The sequence below is a fragment of the Nelumbo nucifera genome, chromosome 7, assembly GCF_055504915.1.
Source record: "Nelumbo nucifera cultivar China Antique chromosome 7, China Antique-T2T, whole genome shotgun sequence".
NCBI lineage: Eukaryota > Viridiplantae > Streptophyta > Magnoliopsida > Proteales > Nelumbonaceae > Nelumbo > Nelumbo nucifera.
In genome coordinates this window covers 31973857-32000184 of record NC_142655.1, presented here as the reverse complement: position 1 = coordinate 32000184, position 26328 = coordinate 31973857, and the positions used below count along the sequence as shown (strand labels likewise).

The following is a 26328-nucleotide window of genomic DNA, read 5'->3' as shown; positions in this document are numbered from 1 at the left end:
TTAGGCTGCAAACCTGTCTCTACTCCCATTGATCATAATCATAAGTTGGCCAAGGATAGTGGAACTCTTCTTACTGATGCTTCATATTACAGACAGTTGATTGGGAAGTTGATATATGTCACTTTCACTCGTCCCGACATCTCTTATGCTGTGCAGATTTTATCTCAATACATGGATAAACCTACTGATCTTCATTTACAAGCTGCACATCGTGTATTGAGATACTTGAAATCTTCCCCTGGAACTGGCATGTTCTTCTCTGCAGGTTCTTCTACACAATTGAGGGCTTTCTCTAACAGTGACTGGGCTGGTTGCCCAGATACAAGGAGATCCGTTTCTGGCTTCTGTATTTTCTTGGGTGATTCTTTAATCACATGGAAGTCTAAGAAGCAGAATTTGGTGGCACGAAGTTCAACTGAGGCGGAGTATCACGCTATTGCAGCCACTACTTATGAATTGATGCGGCTTTCTTCTTTGCTCATTGACTTTCGCATTACAGTTTCATTGCCTATCTCATTACATTGTGATAATCATTCTGCGATCTATCTTTCTTGTAATCCTGTGTTTCACGAGCGGAGTAAACACATTGAGGTGGATTGCCATTTTGTCAGGGATCAAGTTCAGAATCATTTCCTGCATTTGCCCTCTTCTGATCAGGTGGTAGATGCATTCACCAAGGCTTTGCAACCCTCGCATTTTCAACGCTTAATAAGCAAGATGAACATGCTCAATATCCATATTCATCTTAAGGGGGGATAATACAAATTGTAAATCGAAGAATTAGTTACATCTGCTGAGCTGGAGAGTTGGTTGCAATAACTGACATCTCCCTATATATATATATGGTTGTATGTCTAAAGATAAATACACAAACTAATTTTTCCCGTCCTTATCTCTGTTAACTAATTCTAATTAAATTAGAGAACAAGTGGCATGTTGCACGCACACACACACACAGAGAACTCCACTTTGTATCTAATGGACATGGAATTATTGTGCTCGAGACAATTGGTTCTGGCATGAGACTAGGTGGATACTAATTGTCTTTTTGTCAAACACCTTGTTCACACTATTTGCCATAAAGTACAGTAACATACCATCCCCATGACCATTAGCGACTCTTGGAGATTCAATGCCATGTACATTCAGGTCTAGCTTCCATGTGTGACCAACCATACATGGGTAGGCCCATAACCAACTTCTTCTATGGCATTCTTGCTTTTCACAACTGAATGCTACAGCTAGTGTTAATGTTGCTTGTCATGGTGGTGGAACACTATTTCTGATTACTAAAACACACTCTTCATGGGCAAAAATGGCATTTTATAGCATTTAATGCTCCACATAAACCATTTTCCATCAAAAAATGTAAGGGAAGGGAGTTTTTTGCATGTTTTCTTGAAAAGTGAAGGGAGGTTTGTATTAAGTTCAAACCTCAGGGGAGGTTCATATGATTGTTAAAAAATACATGGGAGGTTTTTATATTTTACTTAACTTAAATATAGGATTTAATAAGAGAGAGTGTGAGTTAATACCTTAAATGTAACGCTTAATGAGAGGGGATTAAACTAGGTGAAAAGTAATAGTTGAAATTACACTTCCAATCCTCACAATTAGAAATGGACTAAATTCACAAATATGGGTATTTTAATCAAGAAAAGTTCCACACCCTCATTTGTACTTTTAATAATAGCATATATTATTATATTTTTTTAGCCAATGCTATTGACATTGGAATTGGTTGCCTATTTCATTATTTTGGTTGATGAAAAAATGAATGAGAATAAAATTTGTAACCAAACCGATTCAAAACTTATTGTCATTTTTACTGCAGAAATAATTCATATTTTAGGAAAAAAAAACATTTGATTCATAGCAACATTTTTCTCATTCTCTTCATTTCTACCCATTCTAGAATTTCATTATGGACACGAATGACCAAGGGTGAGAGTTGAACCAAACATGGCCTTGGTTTCCTAAATGTTTCAAACTCTAGAAATTGGGATTGACGGGAATCATTCTAGGAATCCAAACATCTTCAAGAGCTATTAATATTTCCTTTTTTGAAAAGATAAGAAAATTGACATTAAAAACAGAATATTTTATAACTTTTTATCTTGTGAATTGGATTTGCATGAAGACATTGATTTCAACTTTTAAAAAATACAAAATATAATTAAAGTTTTATTTGATACCATTGTTGTTTCTACATGAAATGTTTTGAGTGATCAATACAAATTTGCAAGAAAGATTTTTTTTACATGAAACTGGGATTGATCAATACAAATTGTTATACATCAAACTTGATATTTCAAATTGTAAACATCAATGATTAGTCATGCACATGCATTTTTTTTCTGGAGCTGCATAGTAGTTGGTTTTTAATTGCTCTTGTATATATCAATCATTATTCTTTAGCAATAGAAAATCAAAATTTGCAGCAGATTTGTCCACCACTAAGAGTTCAAAAGTGGTCATCCATGTATAATCTACCTCAACGTATGGCTTTTAGGCTCTGTTCGCTTTTCAGTAAGTTACTTACCCGGGTAGGTTCCTAGGAAAGACTTACCCGGGTAAGTGCATTTACCCATGTTCTTTTATTTCCCATGTAAATAAGGCAATGACCATTTTAGCATATTAAAAGGGGCATTTTTGTCCCATTCAAGTGTTGGCAAATTTCCCCCAAGTGGGAAAGTTATTTACCCTCCTAGGAGATGGGTATCACTTACCCACAAAAAGAAACTTTCCCTAGTCTCCACATATATCTGAAAAAAGAAAATGGATTTCTTGGTTAATGGGAATCAAAATGCCATTGACCAACTTTCCCCCCTCTCAAAATCCAGAAAATGAATGCCACCTTAGGCAGATAAGACTCCCACAATAGAGGCAGAAAGTAAAACAGTTCTAAAGGGATTATGAGTAATATCCTTGTCATAACAGCTAATTGAGGGTTACCACTTGTCCATGTAAAAAGAATTACAACCCCATCATTAAAGGGTCCCACCCCCACCTCCACTTCCAAGATTGCTAACTAGGAGTACTTTATGCCAATGAAAATGACTCCCTTACATGGAAACAAGATAATTTAAAAGATGGGATTGTGTTGTACATTGTCACCTCCTTATGGTTGAACAAGTGACTTAATGCACAATAAATGACAATTTTTTATAGTTTAGACGAGTATTTTAAAAATTGACTCAGCAAAGTCTAGCTTATTTTTTCCTTTGGGTTATAATTATGTATCATCCTCATCTGATCACCAATTGTAAAGTTATGGCCTTCAAAAGTTTTTATGCATCTCCTTGATTATAAGTGCAGAAAATATAGTTATATGTAATTATTACTGCAGAAAATAATATTTTCAAAAATGCATAATTTCATAGATGCCCCACATAAGTAGATATAAGTGCATAAATATAGGTATTGAAAAAGAAAATTAAACCTAATAAAAGGGTTCAACTATGATGTCAGAAAGACACAATACTAGAAAACCTATAACCAATCAATTGACATAATAAAAGGGGTAACCAACCAGGTAGGGTTTTATCAAAATTCACATGGATTTTGATTGGTTAAAGCCTTTCCAACATCATGTCTTTCTGGCATCGTAGAGTTTTCCAAATAAAAAATATAATATAATTTGTAACCCATGACATGTTATCGAAGTCATGCAAGTCAACGGTTCAACAAAGGTTGATGGGTCTTTGGCCAAGTCAATGGTTTTTTACTAATTTTTTGGTTTGGAGTTAACCCAAGCCAATATTTTTATGGGTAATGGTTCAAATGGTTTGAATGCCTAGGTCAATGCTGACTTATTTACATAGATTATCCAATTGGTGAACCTGTTCAACCATAACCAGCAAGCATTCCAGTTTTATCTGGCCTAAATTTAACAATATTGTCATTATTTTTTGGGTCATTTACTAAAACATCCCCTGTGGTTTAATGGATTTACTAAAACCTATCCTATAATTTATATTTTACTAAAACACCTCTTATAGTTTGTAAATTTAATTGGCTTTCCATTAGATGGAAGTGGAAATTGATAGTTTTGATCTTAGTGTGTGCTTAAACAAATTTAAAATATTAATGGAAATGTCAATCTTGCCAATAGTAAAACAGGGTCAATAGCTCTTTTTGATTAATTTTATTCTCTATTTGAAGAATGAAGACACTTTGTTGCAAACTTAGAACCTGGGGATGTCATTGTTCTCTCATCTTCTTCATCATATTGAAACCAAACATTGTTTGATAAACTTGAAAACCAAACATTATTTCATTTTAGAAGCCTTAAGTGATAGGGGTAAGTTCAGAATAAAATACCATAAATCCATGCCCTTGAACATTTTCCACTCTATTTAGTGGTATGAACATTTTCCATTTAGTTTAGGTGGTCAAGTGGCCATTTTAAATGACTAGTAAGTGTGCATGTATTTGTATGTGGTAACGTTTGATGATGATGATAGTAAATAATGTGTTTCTAAAATTTTCTACATTTTTTTTATAATTAATCTTATTTGTCACACTTATTTTTTTTTAATATGATGAATATACGATATTATAGATGTGCCCAAATATTTTTTACATTTTTTGTATTTTTATGCTTTTGTGTGTTTTCATTTGTTAATTTTTACTATTAACTAATTATGGCATCAAGGGTTGACATATTTGACCCAAAAGATTGAATTGTTGATGCAACACTAAACAAGATAACAACTCCATTTTTTTATTAGTTTTGAATTTGTATTTTATTTCCCTCATCAATAAAAACAATTATTCTTTGTCACACTTGTTTTTCTTCAATATGGTTAGTTAGTATAAGATATTAGAGATATGTCCAAATGGTTTCTACATAATTTATATATTTTGCTGTGTTTTTATCTTTTTTAATTTTTATTATTTAATTATGACTTTAAGAGTTGACACATTTGACCTAAAAGGTTGAAGTTTTGATCTACCACCAATCACGAAAACAATTTCACTTTTGAGTTAGTTTTAAATTTTGTATTTTATTTCCATCATCAATAAAAAGTTAAAACAAATTCTTGTTATCGTGTTTAATTTTTAATATGATTAATATAAACTATTAAACATGTAGACAAATGTTTTCTATAGAGTTTCTACATTTTTTGTATATATATACATATATATTTTAATTTTTATTATTTAATTATGAGATCAAGAGTTAACACATATGACTAAAAAGGTTGAATTGTTGACCCACCACCAAGAAAAAAATTTCATTTTTTGGTCAGTTTTAAATTTTAAATTTTATTTCCAAGTTCAATAAAACAACTATTATTTATCATACTTATTTTTCTTTAATACTAGTAAATTTGGACGTGCTTTGCACGTGTCAATTTTAGATGATGAAGATAGTAATATATATTTAAATTATTTTAAAATTTGTATATATTTCTATTTATATAAAATAATTATATATTATAGATGTCCCAAAACAAATAGTGTGCATTTTTTGTTTTTGTCTTTCTTTAATTTTTATTATTTAATTATGACATCATGGCTTTACTCATTTGACCCAAGTGGTTGAATTGCTTATCCACCACTTAGACAAAAAGACAATTTCATTTTTTGGTTCAACTTTGAAAAAAAAAAGAGATTTATTGTTAAAAGTGTTGATATAGATCTAATAACAAAATTTATTAGTGAGAAAATATCTTAAATATGTCATTTAATGAGATAGAATATGCGTTGGCCCCTCAAATATATGACTTAATGAGAGGGATTTGAATGAGGTGAAAAATAATAGTTCAAAATACTTTTTTTTTGCCCTCACAATTAAAAAGGGACTAAATTCAAATTACATTTTTTACATTTGTTATATTTTCATATGCATAAAAAATAATTCTTATTTATGACACTTGTTTTTATTTAATATGATGAATATACAATATCAGAGATGTGCCCAAATGTTTTTCTTTTTTGCAAAATGCATGTATTTTTTTCAATTTTATTATTTTTTTAATTTTTATTGTTTAATTATGACATCAAATATTGGCACATCTGAATTAAAAGTTGAACTATTGATCTAGACCAAATAGGAAATCAATTTCATTTTTTGGTTGGCTTTAAAATTTGTGTTTCATTTCCATTATCAATATAAACAATTCTTGTTGATGACACTTATTTTTGTTTATTATGATTAATATAAAATATCAGAGAAATGGCCCACATGGATTCACCCAATTGACCCTAAATGGTCGAATTGGCTTAGCCATCACTTGAATGGAAGAATAGTTTCATTTTCTTTGTCTTGTTTTGGTTAATTTTAGAAAATGATAAATTGTTGAAACCTACCTTTTCTGGCTGTTGCTGAAATCTCCCTTGAAGTCTAGTAATTGCAATTGCTTCCCTTGAACTTTCTAATACAGCTGCAAGTAGACCCTCTCTCTCTTAAAATCCTCTAACAAGGGGCACACAAATGTCCAAAATACCCATGCAATTATCATTGAGGCTAGTTTTTGCATAGCATAATGCAAACTTTATGAACAACAAAAAAAAGAAAGTTTAAAATTGCAACTTTTTGAGGGATTCATATGAAGAGAAAATTTGTAAAATAAATCAATTTTGGAAAAGAGGTTGGAAGGGTTTGGGGTAGTAATTGATATGAAGGGAAAATTTAGAAAATAAACATTTTAATCAAGATAACAAAATGGTTATTTTGGACATTTTCATGCCTCTTGTTAGAGGATTATAAGAGAAGCGGTCTACTTGTAGTTGTGCTAAAAGTTCAAGGGAGATGATTGCAATTACCAAATTTAATGGGAAGTTTCAACAATGGTCAAAAACTTTAAGGGGGTTTTAGCATTTTGTCTTTTAAAAAACATGAGTTTCATATTGCTAAAAAGTATTTGAAAAAGATCTAATTATTAGAATTTATTAAATAAAAATACTTTAGATACAAAATTTAATGTGAGAGAATATGAATTAGTTCTTTAAATACAAGGCTTAATGAGAAGGGAATTAAATAAGGTGAAAATTTGTAAGGGGTATTACATTATTAGCCCTCAGAATTAAAGATCAACTAAATTCAAAAATAGGGGTAGTTTAGTAAAAAAAGAAAGTTCCACACCCTCATTGAGTTTAATAGTATAAATGAATATACTATACACAAAAAAGTATATAATATAATATAGGATCATTTACTAAAACACCCCTTATAGTTTGCAATCAATTTACTTAACCGGTCTTCCATTAGATGAAAGTAGAAAATGACAATGTTAACCCTAAAATCCATTAAAATAAATTTAACGAAAAGAAACTAAAAGCAAAAATACCATTTTTGCCCCTAGTAAAACATGGACAACCACTATATTATTCTCTATTTGATTAATAGAACTTAATGATGAGAAGAAGCAAAAATAACTTAAATATAAGATTCATTGAACATGAATGCAAGTTAATAAAATAAATATTAGGCTTATTGAGAGGGAATTGAATGCATTGAATATTATAAAATTACCTCTTTTCAACTTATTTAATACCAATAACCGATTACCCTATTTGCCCTCACTTTTTATCAATAAATTTAAATGTAGGAGGATAAATTTTGTCCTCAAAAAAATTCCAGAAATATTCTTGAGGCCATTCATGCTTTTTAAAATAGTATAGATGTTTGGTATCGATTACGTTTATTAAAAAATGGTGCCACTTTCTATAACTTATAATGTTGTTAGGTTCAAGCATTTTTTTGAAAAAAATAGTAAAAAGCACCCATGCCTTGTAAATCATGATACTTCTAATGCATGAAACACCAAATTTGGCATTTCATTTATGTATAAGCAAGCTATTGCTACCAACGGTTCTTTGACATGGCACCGATTTGTACAAATCAGAATGCATATACAAAAAAAAATGATAAAAATCACTTTACCAAACAGCAAAAGAGATGAAAAACATTTCTTACTGCCTACATGGTAAAACATAGACACAAACAGAATAATTATCCATCATCTTGAGTATAAACATTTTTTTTTCAATTGAACCTAAAAAACACTCACAATACTAAAGATCATCTTAATTAAACAAAAATTCTACACTCTGATTCATACTTTTAATAATAGTTTAGATTAGATAAATAGTTAAATAAGGTCGATTAAGTAAATCATTAACAAATTTTGTGGGGGAGTTGATAAAATGTAAACTATAGCAAAGGAGATATTTTGGTAAATGATGGAGGCAATTATTCAAGGCAACGAGAATGGTGGAAACGAACACCTCGACAAGAGTAAGCAGCAAGACAGCAATGATCTTAGAACACTGGAAAGTACAGTACTGGCCCAGCGAAAAAGAATTAGTTCGAGACGCGTCTTGGGTTAAGTAATTAGTACTCCCAGCGCAGCAATTGCCCAAATGCAGTGTATATCGTGAGTCGTGACGACGTCACCCTCCAGATTGCGGCGTGAATTCTTTCCAGAAACATACCCAAATTGTATTTCCTTATTATTTTTCTTATAATGCCTCCAATAAATTCCTGAAACGCCTCCTCCTCCGATTTTCTTCTCTCTCTCTCTCTCTCTCTCTCTGTAATTTATTCCTTCTGCTCGTCAGAGCTGTTGATAGGCGATAGGCGGTAGGCGGTAGGCATTTCTTGTTCCATCATTTTTTTTATGCTGTAAAATCTCTGGAAAGTTGTAGAATTGATGTATTTTATTTTTTTGGAACTTCATATATCATATTAGAAGCTCAGGTATTTGTTTTTTAGGGTTTTGCTTGCCGTGAATGTCAATGCTCTGTTGCTATTTTTTTATGTTTTGGAGGTTTTTTCTATAAAATTGGAACTGCCATTTGATTCATTGATTCGTTCGAAGTGGCAGTCCTTTCGACTCTGGGGGAAGTTCAGATCTTCGATTTTTAGGGCTTTGCATTTGCTTATTTGTCGAAGCTCTGATTGCAAGGAGAGCAATAGTTCTTCAACACTCTGACTTCCTTGAATCCGTTTTGTTATCTGAAACCCACATTTTTTATACAAGGCGTAAATGTCTAGTGTATAGGGTTTAAGAAGAACCCTTCGTTTTTTTTAGGGATTTTAGTTGGTCTGTGAGGAGAACGGCTCTCGGGTACTCTTTTTCTAGGGTTTACGTTGTGGTGGAGTAGGCATTTGTCTTTTGGGGGTTTATCATCTCTTGTTCTGCTCGATTGTTGTTATTCTGTTTCGAGATTCTTATACTTTGAGGGGTTTTGATCATGGAGAAGGATAAGCCTCCTTGCCATGGAGGAGGTTTGCCACCTCCCTCAGCTCGTTATTCTGCTTTTTCGTCGCCGGGGAATAATTTCACTGCGAAGTCTGAGCCTTCCTCTTCTCCAATGCCACCGCCAGCCCCGGTATCTACTCCAGAATCAAGTCATTTTGGTCATGGATTGTCGTCTGATACCAACCATTTTAGCCATGACATCAGTCGGATGCCAGATTTCCCTCCAAAGAATCTTGGTCATCGGCGGGCTCAGTCTGAGATCCTTAGTCTCCCAGACGATATCAGCTTTGATAGTGATCTTGGTGTTGTCGGTCCTGGAGACGGTCCTTCGCTGTCGGACGATACTGAGGAAGACCTCTTTTCCATGTACGTTGATATGGAGAAATTTAGTGCATCTTCGGCGACATCTGGGTTTCAAGCAGGTGAGAGGTCAACGGCTGCAGCAACTGCAACTCCTTCGGCTGAGAATTTAGTTGTTGGTGCTAATGAGAGGCCAAGGGTTAGGCATCAGCACAGCCAATCCATGGATGGGTCAACCTTGATCAAATCGGAGTTGCTTGTTTCAGGCACAGAAGGACCTTCTGCGGCAGAAACCAAGAAGGCCATGTCAGCGGCTAAGCTTGCTGATCTTGCCCTCATTGACCCAAAGCGTGCAAAGAGGTCGATTTCTCATTTTTTTACTCATTTTTGCACTTGATTATCTACAATGTTGAGATTTGTATATTTGCATATGCATAAATAAGGGCATGCATAACTTTTGCAATGTGTTCGTTGTAATTTTTTTTCTTATTGTTTTAGGTCTGTGGTGTTTTTGTGTAATCGTGTTAAGTTTTCTTACTCAATAGGTTCTATATATTTATTGATGGCACACTTAGAATCTCAAGTGATTTCTTTTATAAACATCATCTTTATCTATTGGTCCACTTGGCATCTCATATGTTTTTCTGCATATGAGATAAAAAAATATGTTTGGATTTCCTCAATGAAGATACCTACTTGGACACCGGAAACACTAGAATGGATGGCCTCCGATTTCTTGTGGCCCAAGACATGGACACTGGTAAAAGAAAGTCCAAATCTACAAAAGAAGAAACACATGTTCATGTTAATATCATGCTTTAGTTTCAGTTTTTTCAAAACCTATCTTATCCAATCATTTCATATTCATGTAACTTTTAATGTTTATGAAATTTCTTAATGGTAAATTTGTGAATCCATTATCAACTTCATAGAAAAAAAATTCCATTATCAACTGAGTAACTTGGTATTTCATGTATATGATATGAAAGCCTTATTCACATAGATTTTTTGGGATCTTTGCCTCGCAACAAAATCAGGGAAAACACTTCTTCCTATCTTATGTGCCTATTTATAAAAAAAAAAAGCTCTGAGTTCATGTAACACCATTTTCTTTTTCTATTCTTTTGTGATTTAATTTTAAACATATCCACACTGAAAATTGGTTAAAACAAGGCCATGATTTTACAGATGAAGTTAATGGAGTTGATACAGGAGACTGGGACATGAATATGAAGATTTAAATCTAAAACTGGTCATAGTAGAAAACTTGCAAATGATCTCAGACTTAGTAGATTGGGCAACATTCTTATGCCAAGTTTGCATTCATGATGATTGCAACCTTTTCTTAGTTCATTTATTGACTCATTGGAAGGTATTTTTAGCAAAATGTTTTGAATATTGAAGTCCATCATAAAAAAGCCTCTCTTAAGTAGGAAAACAAAGTACGGCCTGCTTAAATGGCATTGTTGGGTATTTCTAATTTCCCACCGTACAACCAATAGTTTGGTCTGCTTTAGTAGACTTTGTTCTCAATAGGCATTTGGAGGTAAAAAATGCTGCTTGCAAAATATAGCTTTCTCAATGCTTCTCAAATGCACCTTTTGGGCTCTCTCTCTCTCTCTCCACCCTGCAATAAAAAGCACACAAATTGGATATGTCTGGGCATTTAAAACTTCTTTTTAAGTCAGTTGAAACTGCATATTAGACTTAGCAAAATACCAACCTATTGCCTTATTTGAAATTCTAAGTTCTGACAAGATATTGAATTTACACATTGACATTATTTTTAGATCACATCTATAATTTTGACTGGAAGGAGTAAATTTCTAACGAATAGGGTCATATACTTCCTGCAAATGATGATTTTGGGGCACCATATTTGAATAAAATATATTGAAGGTAAAGTGGAAAACCGTAATTTATTGAGCCATCCCTTCCCATGTACAAGGCAGAAGGACATTGTCCAGATTGTGATTCCTAAATATTCTTTTTTTAGTCTGAGAGCTCTGTAGTTTCTATTATCTTACAAGGAAATTTGTGTAGCATTGTTTATGCTCCCTCTTGTTGGAATTTCCTTGGATAAGAATAGAATAACTGGAGTGCTTTTCTTTCTCCCTGATATTGATTACCATCACCCATTATTATTTTTTTTTACGATTGTCTGTCCTATTTTATGAAACAGAATCTGGGCAAATAGGCAGTCAGCTGCAAGGTCAAAGGAGAGGAAAATGAGGTACATAGCAGAACTAGAACGGAAAGTGCAGACCCTCCAAACAGAAGCAACCACACTTTCTGCTCAGTTGACCATGTTGCAGGTATTCTGTTACTATTTTATCTCTCAATTTTCCTTTCTTTCGATAGGAATCAAAACTTGGCATGACGGTTTAGAATGTTACCAATTCTTAAACTCCAGTGCCATTTCTCTAGATGTTTTGATCTTGTATCCCTTGCTTATGTACATTATGAAATCCTGAATAAACACAGTTTATTTCATTTCCTCAGTTTTTGTTTCTGACTATCATTTCTTATTGCCTTCTCATGGGTAGAGAGATACAAATGGTCTGACTGCTGAAAACAATGAGCTGAAACTCCGTCTGCAAACAATGGAGCAACAGGTTCACCTTCAAGATGGTAAATGTTCAATCTGATTTTGTTGTTTGATGCCTAATATGTCTTTCATTAAATCATTGTACTTCTAAATTCATAAATGGTGTTTCTTAGTATGATTTCATACTCATAGGTAATTGTGTTACTGACAATGGCCCTCTCGAGCTCATTGTTCTAGAACATCAAACTAGTTGCATACTTTGTGTCGCAGATGGTATAAAAAAGACATAATCCTAATCTATAATCAATTGACTTGTTGCTTCATCATTTTATATGACAAGGACGTTGGTAAAATGTTAGTGCTAATCCTATAAAAAAATGTTAGTACTAATTTACTCCTTCCAGATACAATCCTCTACCATTGATGTTTGAACTTGCTCTAAAGTTCTGGGCATGTTTACCAGATCATTGTCTACAATTGGCAGTTGGCACAAAGCTCCTACATAGGTCTTTGAATTATTTTAACAAAAATGCCATCTTTATTTATGACATGTTTACTTTTTGTTAGAAAATCACTTTTTCTGTTTCAAAGTTTTATATGTTTATCTTGGCTGCATCTTTTTCAGATGAAAGAGATAACTTGTTAGGAACCAAAATTTAACATGTTGGTTGTGCCTCTTGGCATTGTCAATCAAACAGTATAATATTATGTTACAGATGGTGATTTTTTATGCTATATTGCTATTTACACTCCAGTTTTTAAAGAGAAGACATATACACACAAAGTATGAGTGGTGCACATCTACTGTATTTTAAGATGTCTATTTATGATGTATTATCAGTCAATAAAATAAGAAAAATAATGGTACATGAATCTGTGTACATAAGGATATTGCTTTGTTGCAGCCCTATGTATTACTTATTTTATCAGAAAAATGAGTTCTTTTGTTAATGATTGAAAAAGTTACATGGTTTTGCTTCACAGTAGCCCAAAAACAACAGAAAACAGCTTGACCACCCTAATTTTTGCCATCCCCCCTTTTTACTATCATAGATTACAACATTGCCCAAAATAAAGTGGACCTGTCCACTTCCTGTTTTGCTAGGACATCTGCCAGCCCATTTTCTGTTCTTTTTATACCCATCCAAAGCTAGTGTTGCAACTATTTGCTAGGAAGTCAATTTCTCTGAAGGCAAATCTATATTTCAAAGGGGCTGAATTGATTTGTTTCACCCAAGAAATAACCAATAAGGAGTCTCCTACTTCGAGCTCTCTAACACCTAGCTGTGTTGCTAGTTTTTAGTCCTTCTAAGAGTGCCATTATCTCAGCCTTAACTGAATCTCCAAGTCCAATTGTCCCAGAAAATAAGGCCACTACTACTCGATGGTTTTTTGAGACTCCCCCTATACCCGTCCTCCCAGATTGCCAAAGGAGGTCCCATCAAAAATTAGTTTCAATTTATTTGGCCTTGGAAGTTTCCATTCCATTATCACTACTTTGTGTGTATCTATTTGTGCCACTTTAGTCCATTTCCATAACAAGTCATTTGTAGAGACATCTCTGAAAAGTTCCATTGTTTTAGCCCAATGTGCAGATCTGATCCTTATCTTATGGATTCAATCACTTCCTCCACTGATATACTCTTTTCATGGAAGATTCTTTGGTTTCTCTCTCTTCCCAAATGGTCTATACCAGGGTTGCTCTTGTTATTCTCCATAGACTCTTCCCCTTTTCTTTTGTTGCCTCAAGAAGCTAGAGTTGAAGAGGCTAACCACATCCTGTGGGGGTACCCATCTGCAACCAAAAAGAGAGCAGTAGTCCCAAATACAAGTCACAAAGGAACAACTGAACAAGAGAGTAGTAAATGAGGAAGGGTCTCGCCATTGACCTTGCAAAGGAGACACACATGAGGAGAAGGGTAATTATTTGGCTTTCTTTTCTGTAGCATGTCATAGGTGTTAATTGTCATGAGGAAGCTTTCCCAACATAGAGCTTGCACTTCAGGAGGGATTGGTTTGCACCAAATTTCACTCACTGGGAGATTTATCCCTGTGGGTTCTGAGCTAATAAGAAGGTTAAAGAAGGAAGCACAAGAGAAGTGACCATTAGGGGAGGGGTACCAAACTCTACAATTCAAAAGATTTTGTTCCAAGAAAACCTTTTCCAAGAGAGAAAGTAGGAGGATAAGGGATTCACATTCATTGTCCCTCAATCCCCTTCTGAATCCAAAATCCTAGTTTAAACCAAGTGTTGAAGGCTTGCCAAATCTAGACACCGGTTCATTCTTGACGTTTGTTAATGAGTATGGTGTTGGGAATTGTAGTTTGAGTGGAAAATCCCCAAGTCAGAGCTCTTCCCAAAATAAGACTCTATTCCCACATCCGACATCAAGACATAGAATTGAGAAAGGTAGATAGTACCTCAGAGATTGCCTTCCAAGGGGAAATTGAAGTAGTGTGAGGCGGCAGTTTTGCATCCCAGCCATTTTCTGCTACACCATTAATGCTTTCAATGATCCTGTGCCACAACCTGTTCCTCTAAGTGAAATCTCCACAACCACTTTCCTAAAAGAGCTTGTTCCTCTTAATTAGGTTTCCAATTCCCAAGCCTTCTTGCTCCTTAGGTTTACACACCTGTTCCCGCTTCACCAAATCTTTCTTTTCATCTTCTGGCTCTTACAAAAAATCCCTCATCATTTTTTTTTCTAGCTACTTTGCAATTTTCAGCCCTACGTATTAATTGGGAAGGGAAAAAAGGTTACTTTTGGTTCAGGATTAGTTTGCATGCTTTTGTAGTTTATTTTGTCTTGAATTCTTTTAGTATAAATTTATTTTATATTTTAACAATCAATAAGTACTACTTTGACGATGATGAATATAATCATGTATGTCAACTCTATTTTGTGTTTTTTGTAGATGCTTAGCTGTACCAAATCTAGATGAGTACTCTTAAATTTTAAGTTTTTGTGGATTCTGCTCATATTGTTGTCATTGTAAAGTGACACTAATTAAGTAATATGAGGTGCATACTCTTCAAACACTGTGAAGCTTCATATTGAGGTTGAGCTCTCCAAGGCATGCCATGGATAAAATAATTCAAAATAACTTAGTGTTTAAGTGAGGTGACCCTCCATGGGCTCCTTGTTGCATAGGTGTCACCTTGAGTCCTTGACAACAATGGATGCAATCACTTGTTCCTTTCTTGTTTATGGAACCATTTTCTCCTTTTTTTGGAGCTTCCTGGTCTCCCTTCAGCAACAAGGAAGAAGAGGTACATATCCTCATTGATTTAATTGCGTAGGAGTCGCCCATTGATTTTTTTACCTGAGTATTTAAAAGGGGTTTCTATGGATTCTATCTTTCTGGCAGTGGTCGGTTACAAACCAGCTTTGCTCCCCAAGATTGCATCTAATTTCTAAGAAGATTATTGAAATTGGGGAAGTTGTTAAGTCTCTAGGGGTTTCATAAGATGCTTTTAAGAACTTCCCCAAAACTTTACCAATTTCAATAATTTTTTCAGGAACCAAACACAAATCAAAGGAGGGTGTTTTGGACTCTTGGCTTTGGATTGCTTAGGCAATTGGTTGTCAAATTTAACTTCAAAGGATTTTCTTTGGGCAACCTTGGATCTTCAGGTATTAGTGTTTTTTTATTCTTTTTCTTTTCCAGATAATGAAGGACTTATTCCATTAAGTTTCCCAGTTTAAGTGGGAGAAGACAATTCCCAGAGGATTGAACTGTGAGATCTGCTACAGGATTAAAACTGGCCTATTTCTTAGGTGGCATGGTTTGGTTGTGGAAGATGAATGCCAATGTGATTGTCATGATGTCTTAAGCATTTGAGGGCGTGTGGTCCCTTGGATTCTTGACTGATCGTTGAACTTGTTCATCTGAATCCCTTGATCAATTAATGGTATAGAAGACTCATTTGGTAAAAATGAGGTTGAGTTTTATCAGGATTGTTGGATGCAAGACATCCCAAAGGTTTCAGGCCAATTAGTTTGGTGACGAGTATTTACAAAATTCTGGCTTAAGGTTTTGTCCTTGAGGCTAAAAACAGTGTAACCCCAATTAATAAATCAAGCCCAAGGGTCATTTGTGCAAGGAAGACAAATAACTGGTCAAATTTTAATAGCCAATGAATGCGTGGAGGAAATGTGGAGGTCTGGCCAGCAAGGGGTGGTTTGTAAATGGGATCTAGAGAAAGCTTATGATTTAGTGGATTGAAGTTTCTTGTTAGAGATTCTTAGGAGCTATGGCTTTGGTGATAGGTGGTGTAAGTGGGTGAAGGGTTGCATCAGCTCTTGTCATTTTTCAGTGTTGGTAAATGGTGTGGTGAAGGATTTCTTTTCTGCTACTAGAGGACTAAGGCAAGGTGACCCCCTTTCCCCCTTTCTGTTTACTCTTGTAGCAGATGTTTTCAGTAGGCTACTCTCTAAGGCTGATAGGGAGGTGGCAATAAAAGGTTGGAGGATAGGTAGGAATAATGTCCTAGTTACCCATCTCCAATTTGCAGATGATATCATCATTTTCAATGAAGGGGACAACCTACAGAGAGTGAGGAATCTAAAGAGTTTGATAAATTACTTTGAAAGTGTCTCTAACCTAAAAATAAACCTGGATAAGAGCTATGTAGTGGGAATAAATTTGGATGAAAGGGGTCATTGAGCCCGTTGCTGAGTGCTTAAATTGCCAAGTGGATTCTTGGTCGTTGTCTTGTCTTGGGCTCCCTTTAGGTGCTAACCCGAAGGAAAGCAGATTTTGGATTCCAATCCTAGAGAGGTTTGAAAAAAGATTAGTTACTTGGAAAAAGAACTATATCTCTCTAGGAGGTAGAGTAACATTGTTAAGAGTCACTCTAGCTAACTTCTCGGTTTATTATCTCTATGTTTTTAGAATCCCCTCTAGGGAGGCAAAGAAATTGGAGAAGCTAATGAGGAATTTCCTATGGGAGCCAGGGGAAGAGAAGAAGGATCACTTAATAAGGTGGGACATAGTGTGTAGAATGAAGAACGTGGATTGGGGACAAGAACTTTGGTATTGAAGAATACAACTTTGTTAGGTAAGTGACTGTAGAGATGGCCCTTGGAAAGAGGGAGGTTGTGGCATGAGGTGATAACTAGTACTCGTGGTCGCTCAAATAATGGTTGGGATGCTAGTGTTTCTCGACAGGCTACTTTGACAACTCCTTGGAAAGTGATTCAAAGCATCCTTCCCCAATTTCTTAATTTTGTCAGGTGTGATGTTTGCTTAGGGAATTCTATTCTCTTTTGGGAAAATGTCTGGGTGGGAAATTCAACCTTAAAAGACCTTTTCCCTTCTCTCTATTCTATTTCCTTGTTTAAGAATAAGGCTGTCTCTATTTCCCTTCCCTCTCCCTTTTTTTCTTTGTCTTTAAATTGGGGTTTTGGCTTCCACCAAGGCTTGAGGGGTGCTGAACTTAGTGATGTTTCTCAACTTCTTTTGATTCTTGATAATGTTTGTTTGGATCCTTTACAGTCAAACAAGAGGATTTGGTGCCCCCACACAAAAGGCTCCTTTTCTTGTGCCTCCTTTCTGAAAGCTCTCTGTTCTTCCTCCCCGCAGTTGATTTTTCCGGTAATGGAGCTTTGGGCTAGGCCTATTCCCCCCAAAATTATCTTGTTTTGTTGGGAAGTGTTTTATGGGAAAATCAACACTCTGGACTGCCTACAAAAAAGGAAGCCTTTTATGTGCTTGTCCCCTAGCTGGTGCATCCATTGCAAAGCTAACAGTGTAATGGAGCTTTGGGCTAAGCCTATTCCCTCCAAAATTATCTTGTTTTGTTGGGAAGTGTTTTATGGGAAAATCAACACTCTGGACTGCCTACAAAAAAGGAAGCCTTTTATGTGCTTGTCCCCTAGCTGGTGCATCCATTGCAAAGCTAACAGTGAGGAATGCTTCTACTTACTAATTTCCTGCTCCTTTGCTGTTGTTATTTGGGATTAGATTTTTGCCATATTTGGTTGCAGGTGGAATTTACCCACTGATGTAAGTCTGCTTTTCGACCCGTCAGTCTTTGTATGGCCCACAAAAAGAGGGAGGATTATGTGGAAATGTATCAGAGCAATTGCACTTGGGACAATTTGGGAGGAAAGAAATGCAAGAATTTTTCAAGAAAAGGAACAAAGTCTCCTACATATCAATGAGTGTATCTTAACAAGGCAATTCATTGGTTGAAAACTTCAGTTTTTTTTTTTCCATTTGTTCTCCTTTGACGACTTTAGATGGAATTGGCTAGAGGTGGCTAATAGCTCCCTCAAGAAGGAAAGGACTTCCACAGTATGGACTCCACTGCTGGAAGGTTGTGTAAAACTGAATTTTGATGGAAGCAGTCAAGGCAATTCTGGCCCCTCAGGTATAGGAGGGGTTTTTAGAGATAAGGATGGTAATATCATAGCCTTGTACTTGGGCCCAGTGGGAATAGGAGACTCAAATAGGGCTGAGTTGTTGGCAGCTTTACGAGGTATTCAGATTGCTAATCAACTTGGTGCTGAGAACCTTCAAATTGAAGGAGACTCCAAGATTATTGTAGGTTGGTTAACAGATCCGAGCTCAGTCATTTGGTGCTACAAGAACCTCTCAAAGAAGGCCAACTGGTTATTAAGAAACATGAATGCTAGCATATAGTGGGTTGGCGGGTCTGCAAATGCTATGGTAGACTATCTTGCTAAACAAGGGGTTTTGAGGGAACATTTGTATTGGGCAACTTTGTAATATTGATCTACAGTGCTATGTGATTTTCACTCTTTAAGGGAGGTCGCACCTCGTGGCTCTCAATGGGATGCTTGTAACAGTTCTCATATTTTCTTAATAAAATTCCTCTTCAATTATAAAAAAAAAATGAGGTTGAGAGATTATTTATGCTATAGGGGGCACCGAGACTAGGGATGATGCATCAGGAAGGCTAATCATACATTCTTTATTGTTCTTCATTTTCTGTTTGATATATTTTTTTTGGGTCAGCTGTTATTTCTATTTTTCTTCTAAGTTTTTGTTCCTCTTTAAGTAGAAGACCTTTCTTTTTCACATTAATAAAATTTCTTTCATTGTGGTTGTTGATCAAAAAAAGAAAGAAAAAGTGTTATGTGTGAATCTATGTGAAAGCCCATGGCAATGTCCTAGTGAAGATTGTCTCATTGTCATTGTCATCGTCAAAGCCTTGTCCTAACGATATAGGGTTGGCTACATGAACCCTTGCCATTCTATTTTGTTTAAAGCCGTATCCATCGTTAAACTATGAACACTTAAATCATTCCTTATTATTTCCACCAAGTCCTTTTTGGTTTGTTCCTAGCTCTTCCAGCCTCTTTTTTTGATGAATCTCTTCTAGCCTCTTCAACTAGTAACAGATCGCTTTTATTTAACAGGTGTTGTAGATGGTCCTTTATGCATGTGACTAAACCATTTCAATCTACTTTCTCTTATTTTATCACCATTGGGAATACTCCTAGGTTTGTTTGTGATTTCATTTTTGCCACATTTATTTTTTGGACATGTTGTTTCTTAAATGCCCAACACTCTGCTCCACATTTATAGGATTTTCCTTTTTGGACATTTGATGTCTCTCCCTCAGGTGTTCTACATACCAATTTGGGATTCCTTTCTTCGCGTAAACCATATTGAGATCTCTTTTCTTCTCTCAAAACCTTTTTTATCAATTGTCTTAATAGAATGATGGTTTCCATGGTTGATATCCCTAGCATAAAATAAACCTGAATTGGTTTTCTTAAATATTTGTTTCATGTCATAACCTTTGCTCAATTAGTTGCCATGATAAGCCTACTTCTCTCATACCTTTCCACACTTCTATTGGGATGCCATCAGGTCTTTACATCTTTCCCTTCATCTTGTTTAGTGCTTCATCAAATTTGGTAATTCTAATTTTATGAAGGTATATGTTACTTTTAGTACTATTGGAGTTACTAATCGCTCCTCCACTAGCACCTTCTACATGTTTTTCATTTAATAATTTTGCAAAATCATTCTCCCTTATTTACTGATCCTTTATCAAGGCTCATTTGTCTCCTCCACTAGCACCTTCTACATGTTTTTCATTTAATAATTTTTCAAAATCATTCTCCCTTATTTACTAATCCTTTATCGAGGCTCATTTGTCTTCCTCTTCATTGCATCTAACTTGATTTAAATCTTTCGCTTCTTTTTTCCTCATTCTTGCCAGTTTATAAATTCCATTCTCTCTAGTGTCTAACTTTTGATAGTTCATCATATGCCTTAAATTTAATGTCCTATAGAGATCATTTCCTTTAGTGTGAGGGGGCTAGAATTATAAGGCTGCAATCGGATCGAGGTCTAATTGAATAGTTCGGGCTCGAGTTCGATTCTATTTGAGCTTGAATCGAATTCGAACATCAGGGCAAACTCAATTAGGTATTCGAGCTGGAGCTCAACCAATAAAAAGTTTGGCTCAAAAGCTTGTGAGCTTGGCTCAATTAACACAAACATGCATACATATATATTATAGAATATAAAAATATATTATATAATATATATTATGAAAATATATTTGTATGTAAAAAATATTTTTATATTCTATATATAATATAAGAATATACTGTATATTATAAAAAATAGATCATATATATTTATAAAATATAAAAATATATTCATTTTTGAGCTTTCAAACTTGAACTCAAACTTGAACCTACTAGTATTTTAGTCAAGCCGAGCCAAAACATGCCAAAGTTTGGCTCGGCTTGGCTTGATTGCACTCCTAGCTAGACAGTCATAAGTCAGGTGAGAAAAAAAGTTTCAACAATGAGTTTTGTCATTGGTGTATTCTGGTGGAAGTTCTCTAACTTGTATTGAAATTGGGAAAAAGGTATTTGGATAGTAATACAGAGTAGATTTTTTTGTCTATCTCTGGAAGCCAGGAGGGGTATCCAATGAAGATTGCTTGTTGGAATGTGAAGGAGCTAGAAAATCCTAGGTAGACAACTAATAAATTAATGTTTTAGTAAATTGGAGTCCTTGCATGCTTTGGTAAGAATATATAGTAGGTGCTAGAATGTTCTAGGGAAATGACTAATAAAATAATTGAGTAAATTGTAGTCTGTAAGTGCCTTGGGAAGAATATAAGGTAGGTTTCAACTTCCTCTTTAGGGCTTCAATGGATGTAGTAATATGTAGTGGAATAATGTGGTTGTTAATTGGGGGGGGGGAGGGATGGGTTGGTTGGTCTTTTAGTTGGTCCAAGTGGTTAGAAACATGTATGTCTACCTCCCAGCAGGCAGCAAACTGCACCAGGTCCAGTATGTGCCTGAGTTCAGTTTATTGCTATCTCAACTGATTACTGTTTTTGGTTGAATGGGGAGGGGGCATTTTTTTAGGATGATTTTTAACATTTTTTTCAGTATCAAAAGAAATGCAGGATGACATAATGAACAGGTTGTACTTGTATTTTGTTAATTACAAAATCATCCTCCCACCCATAATTATGATAAGGTGATACAAGGCTATCCTTGATAAGAAACCCGGCCTGGGTATTACACATTGAAGACTTTTCCTTGTTACCAGTACTAGGCACCCACTTGAATGAGTTATTCAAGTTATTACCCAGTGTTTGCACCTATCTAACCACTGTCCTATAAGCCCTGGAATGTTTTCTTCAGCTTTCTTCCATGATAAATGACTAGTATTCTCCCTCTACTATTATATTATGTCCATCCTTACATGGAGACCAGCACTAGACCTTGGATAAGTGAAAGGAGTTCTGCCTTTAGAGAGTTACCATGCTTGATTGGGCTTGAAAAGCTAGAAGGTGGTCGTCTTAGGTGCCATTTGGCAAGTCTTTTTAGAAAGATCTTCCAACAGCCCAGATGGCCAAAAAGGTTTACTGATCTTTCGGGATCTTGTCTTTAAAGATCAAGACCGGTTGGCTAGTGGATCGGTCTATCAAGCTTTCAAAAAATGCATCTGAAGGCTATTTATCATGTGGAAAGATGCAAAAACTTCATTTAAAGCTTACCAAAATTCACTGATTTTCGTCATCTTATTGGCTTTCTGTTACCAAATATAAAAGACCAATTTTTGGTCTTCCAAACTTGCCTAGGCCCAGAAGACTGCATGGAAAGACTTGCTAAATGCTACCTTAATCAACTGATTACCAAAGGAGGTCCTCTAGACAGTGTTCCTAGTAATAACTAGAGGGTCTCCTTGTATCCACTGCCTTTTTTCTTGAGGGATGTTATGGACTTCTGCAGTTTTTGCATGTTTCACCTGTTCTTTTGTGTGTATTGGATGGGAGTGGGGGCATGTGTAGGTCTATTTTGTGCTTGGCCAATTTATGGTTGTATGTAGGAGAAAAGAAATGGAGAATTTCAGGATTTTCATTTTCTGATACCATAACGAACCTGTCAAAGCATTATTTGTTGGATTTGTACAAGGGTTTGCATATTTATACTTCCGTGGTTGGCATGGTGCCAAGGTGATTCTAGGCAATGGGAGCATCTAGCCACCTGGGCAATGGATTTTTAAAATAGAAAACCATCAATCTTAGGCTGATTCCCTTGGTTTCGTGACAATCAGAAATCATAATTCATTGTAATCTTCATCAAGTGCAAACTTCAAATTAAAACATAGAGAATCATGAGGAAGTACAATATTAATTAAGAAGATTGTTCTAGAAAAAGGGACGCACATTCTTTTCCATTAATCAATGAAGTCATTATTTGCCAATCAAAGAAGTGCCTGCATCTCAGTAAACTGTCAATCATTTAAATTCTTCAAGTGCTTAAGGTATCATCTACAGACTTGTTTGTTGATTGAATACTGCAAACAAAGAAAAATAAAATAAAATGAAACTATTATATGAAAATATTATGAATCCACAAAATGAAAGATTAGTCTTATAATGTTTATTATAATATCATAATAAAATAAAAATGTAAAGACATAAAAACACATCTTTTACAAAAACAAGTAGGTGCTTTTGTGAGCTGACCCCCCATGGGCGCTCAATCACCAATGCACCTTGACAACTAGGATGTTTATCCACTTAACAGAGTTTAGAGACATTTTAGTGGATTTGGTAGTTAGGATGATCAATCACTTGTGAAAATCACATAGTTTTCCATCAGTAAGCTTTGCTGTCGTGTCAGTAACAAGGGGGGGATGGAAGAGGATGCTGCTCATAGAATTAGTGCAGGATGAGTAAAATGTTATGAAAGTTATTGAAATGAACCTAGGAATATTAGAGTAGGATGATTTGGTCTTGTGCAGAAAGGATCGTCCACAGCACTAGTAAGAAGTGATTGGTAACAAGTGGAGGGGCCAGAAGAGCTAAGGGCATACCAAAGAGGACATGAGTTGAATAGCGAAAAATAATTTAAGGACCCATAGTTTTACAATGGTTATGGTACTCAACAGAATGGAATGGCGGAACAGGGTTTATGTAGCCAACGTTTACTGTTATGAAGCGTCATAAAATTGGATTTGATGGTTGTTCCTGGGGTTGGAGTGAATTTTGATCAGCCTCGTACTTCTCCAGTCCTCTGTCTGAGCTGGCCCATGTTCCTTAGTTGAGGATTTATGACTTCTCTCAATTATGATAATCTGTGTTGCCCAGATATGGATGCGAACATGGACATGCATATGGGAAATGAGGATATGATTCCATTTTCTAAAATCCTGGATGGGGATATGGATATGGGCATCTCATGTAATATTCTTGCATTGTGCATTTAAATTTAGTTTTTGAAGTTGATTGTCATTTAGCAAAGCTTAGATCTTGCCAAATCTAATTAAATTTCTAATAACATGCAAATAATTTTATAGTATGTTTTGTTAGAATATACCATTTTACATTTTTTGTGTTAATACAAGTACATGTAGAAGCAAGGTTTTTAAAACCGATCCGGAGAACGAACCGGTCAGGGGTCTGGTTCCCGGGTCGAACATTTGGCCCGTTCTGACAAAAATAAAAAATAAAAAATGGTCAAAACTGTTCGAACGGTTAACCGCCCGGCTCAGCAGTTTGCTGACCAAAATCAACTGTTTTGGGGGGAAAACGGAACTGGTCACCTGACTGGTTCCCGGTTTTTCCAGTCTGACCTTCCGGTCCAGTTCGGTTTTGAGAACCATGTGTAGAAGTATCCATGCAGTATCTGTTACTGTATCCATACTGGCTAGGGGCATGTACAGGACCACGGGTAGGTGGGTGGTATTTGTATATGGAGTGGGTGGTCAGAGAGTGGCATGTCAGATTTAAGGATCATTCTGTCACGAAGATTTCCATTATAATCTAGTAATAGTTTCAACTGGATATGAGTTTGATTGGGGTTGGACTAAAGTATTGCTAAAAGTGCATCTGTGTACATTCTATTTGATTTGATGACAAATTTCATCAAAATATCAGTACCTTTTATAGTTAGCCTACTCTTAAGTGGATTCCATGATTCCCCCAAGTTGGCTTTACACCCAAGCGTGGGGAGTGAATCATGGCGATCAACTAATTTTTTTGTTTGGCATTATCTGAGTTGAGTGACTTCCAGTTTTTATTATTTCGATTCCTGGTAAAGACAATTTTCATTTATTTCAACGTAAACATGTTTTGCTACTTTGGACGTATCTATATAGCTTTTAATGAAAGATTGTATGTGTTTTTATTGTCTTTGAAAACTGGCTTATCGTTTATTTCTGTTATTCTGATAGCCCTGAATGAAGCTCTGAGGGAAGAAGTCCAACGTCTCAAGTTGATGACAGGGCAAGCCATTCCCAATGGCGGGCCCATGATGAACTATGGATCCTCTTTTGGAATTGGATCCAATCAGCAATTCTATCCCAATTGTAACACGATGCACACACTCCTAGCTGCACATCAGTTTCAACAGCTCCAGATTCATTCTCAACAGCAGCAGCAGCAGCAGCCGCATCAACATCAGCTTCAGCAGCAACAGAAACACACACAACCTCAACAACAGCAATTCCAGCAGCAGCAACAAACTGGGGATTTGAGAATTAAACCTCCATCGATTACTCCAAACCAGGGAGAGAAAACATCTGCGTCCAATGACTGAAGGAAAAATCAGGGGATAGCAATTGTTATATTTTTTATTAGGATCCATTTGTTCAGACGCTTAAGGGGCAATCAAATTCACCATCAAATGTTTCATCTATATTCCGCCCATTTACATTGAAACAAACCTTAGGGCCCTCGGCCAGGTAGGAAGGATATTTCCTTTTGCATTAGCATCCATATAATGAACATGATATTCTTTCAGTACTGTTTCATTAAATATTTTTTTAGATTTAGCCTATACTCCTACGGACCTTGTAATGGAAAATTGTAGTCCCATTTTATTTACTAATTTGGTCAAGCGTAAAGCTGGATTGGACAGGCTCGTCAGGTTGGTTGAACCAACCTGGGCCTTTGGCTGGTTTGGTCAGTCATACCTTGAAAATCGTGATTCAAGAAAAAAAAAAGGCCAAAACTGGCTGACCTATCAATTTATTTTAACTAGAATACTGGTGAATCAGTCCTGACTCCTGATTTTATGAAATTGCTTGGGTCACATAAATAAAAATTTGAAAATGGTAATAACAAGACTTAGTACGGTTTGGGTCATTCAAATATCAAATTGAATGTTAACAAATGCCACTTAGTACTATAGTATAAATTATATTAACACTTTCTCAAACATAAACAGTTTCGTGGGAATCAAATTACAAGTTAAAGATTTAAATATTATACATATGTTTAAACATATGTATTATAAAATATTATATACATATTATTAATAATTCGGTTTAACACAATTTATAGTTTGGTCTTGTTTTTAAAATTTAGAAAACCAAACCAAACCATTTTAAGGCTAAACTAGACCAAACCTCTTACCTATGTGTATTATCTTCTTATCATTAATACATCTTTTTATTTGCATTTGTTCGGGCCTTTTGATGTATTTTAGTGTAAGGGGCTAGTAAAGGGTAATGATATAAGTTAAGATGAATCAAATTTGACTTTTATGATTTACACCAAAACCAAGGTAACTTGCCCAACCCGAACATGCGGTCACTCCTTAGTGAGTCTTGTAATAAGCCACTGTTAATTAACAAAAAAATCCAAGGCAACTATCCGCTTTATATAATAGTACTAATAGATGTGCATATGGTAGTTTCTATGACAACAATATTAAAAAAACAATAGTAATAATAATTTTAATGTTCTTTTCAAAGCCCATGAACAAAGATAAATAACCTAAGCATGGTGTGTATTGGTGAAAAATA

At 35.3% G+C, this 26328-nt stretch overlaps 1 protein-coding gene across 2 annotated transcripts; it reads left to right on the top strand.

The window, feature by feature from the left end:
- The first annotated feature begins 8367 nt into the window (after nt 1-8367).
- On the top strand, nt 8368-25364 carry LOC104598260 (Basic-leucine zipper (bZIP) transcription factor family protein). Of its 2 annotated transcripts, XM_010260219.3 has the most exons (5): nt 8378-9637; nt 9782-9875; nt 11698-11830; nt 12062-12146; nt 24754-25364. In XM_010260219.3, exons 1-5 carry the CDS (start codon nt 9208-9210, stop codon nt 25116-25118), a joined length of 1107 nt encoding a protein of 368 aa, XP_010258521.1. In that variant the 5' UTR covers nt 8378-9207; the 3' UTR covers nt 25119-25364. The 2 variants fall into 2 exon arrangements, with proteins under 2 accessions (XP_010258520.1, XP_010258521.1); XM_010260218.3 differs by having other exon boundaries at nt 8368-9875.
- The last annotated feature ends 964 nt before the right edge of the window (nt 25365-26328 follow it).

Excerpts from the sequence above, each read along its gene's own strand:
- LOC104598260 (XM_010260218.3), top strand. The coding sequence starts at position 9,208 with ATGGAGAAGGATAAGCCTCCTTGCCATGGAGGAGGTTTGCCACCTCCC. Across the intron at positions 11,831-12,061 it reads CTCAGTTGACCATGTTGCAG|AGAGATACAAATGGTCTGAC; the intron begins GTATTCTGTTAC and ends TCTCATGGGTAG. Across the intron at positions 12,147-24,753 it reads ACAGGTTCACCTTCAAGATG|CCCTGAATGAAGCTCTGAGG; the intron begins GTAAATGTTCAA and ends TTATTCTGATAG.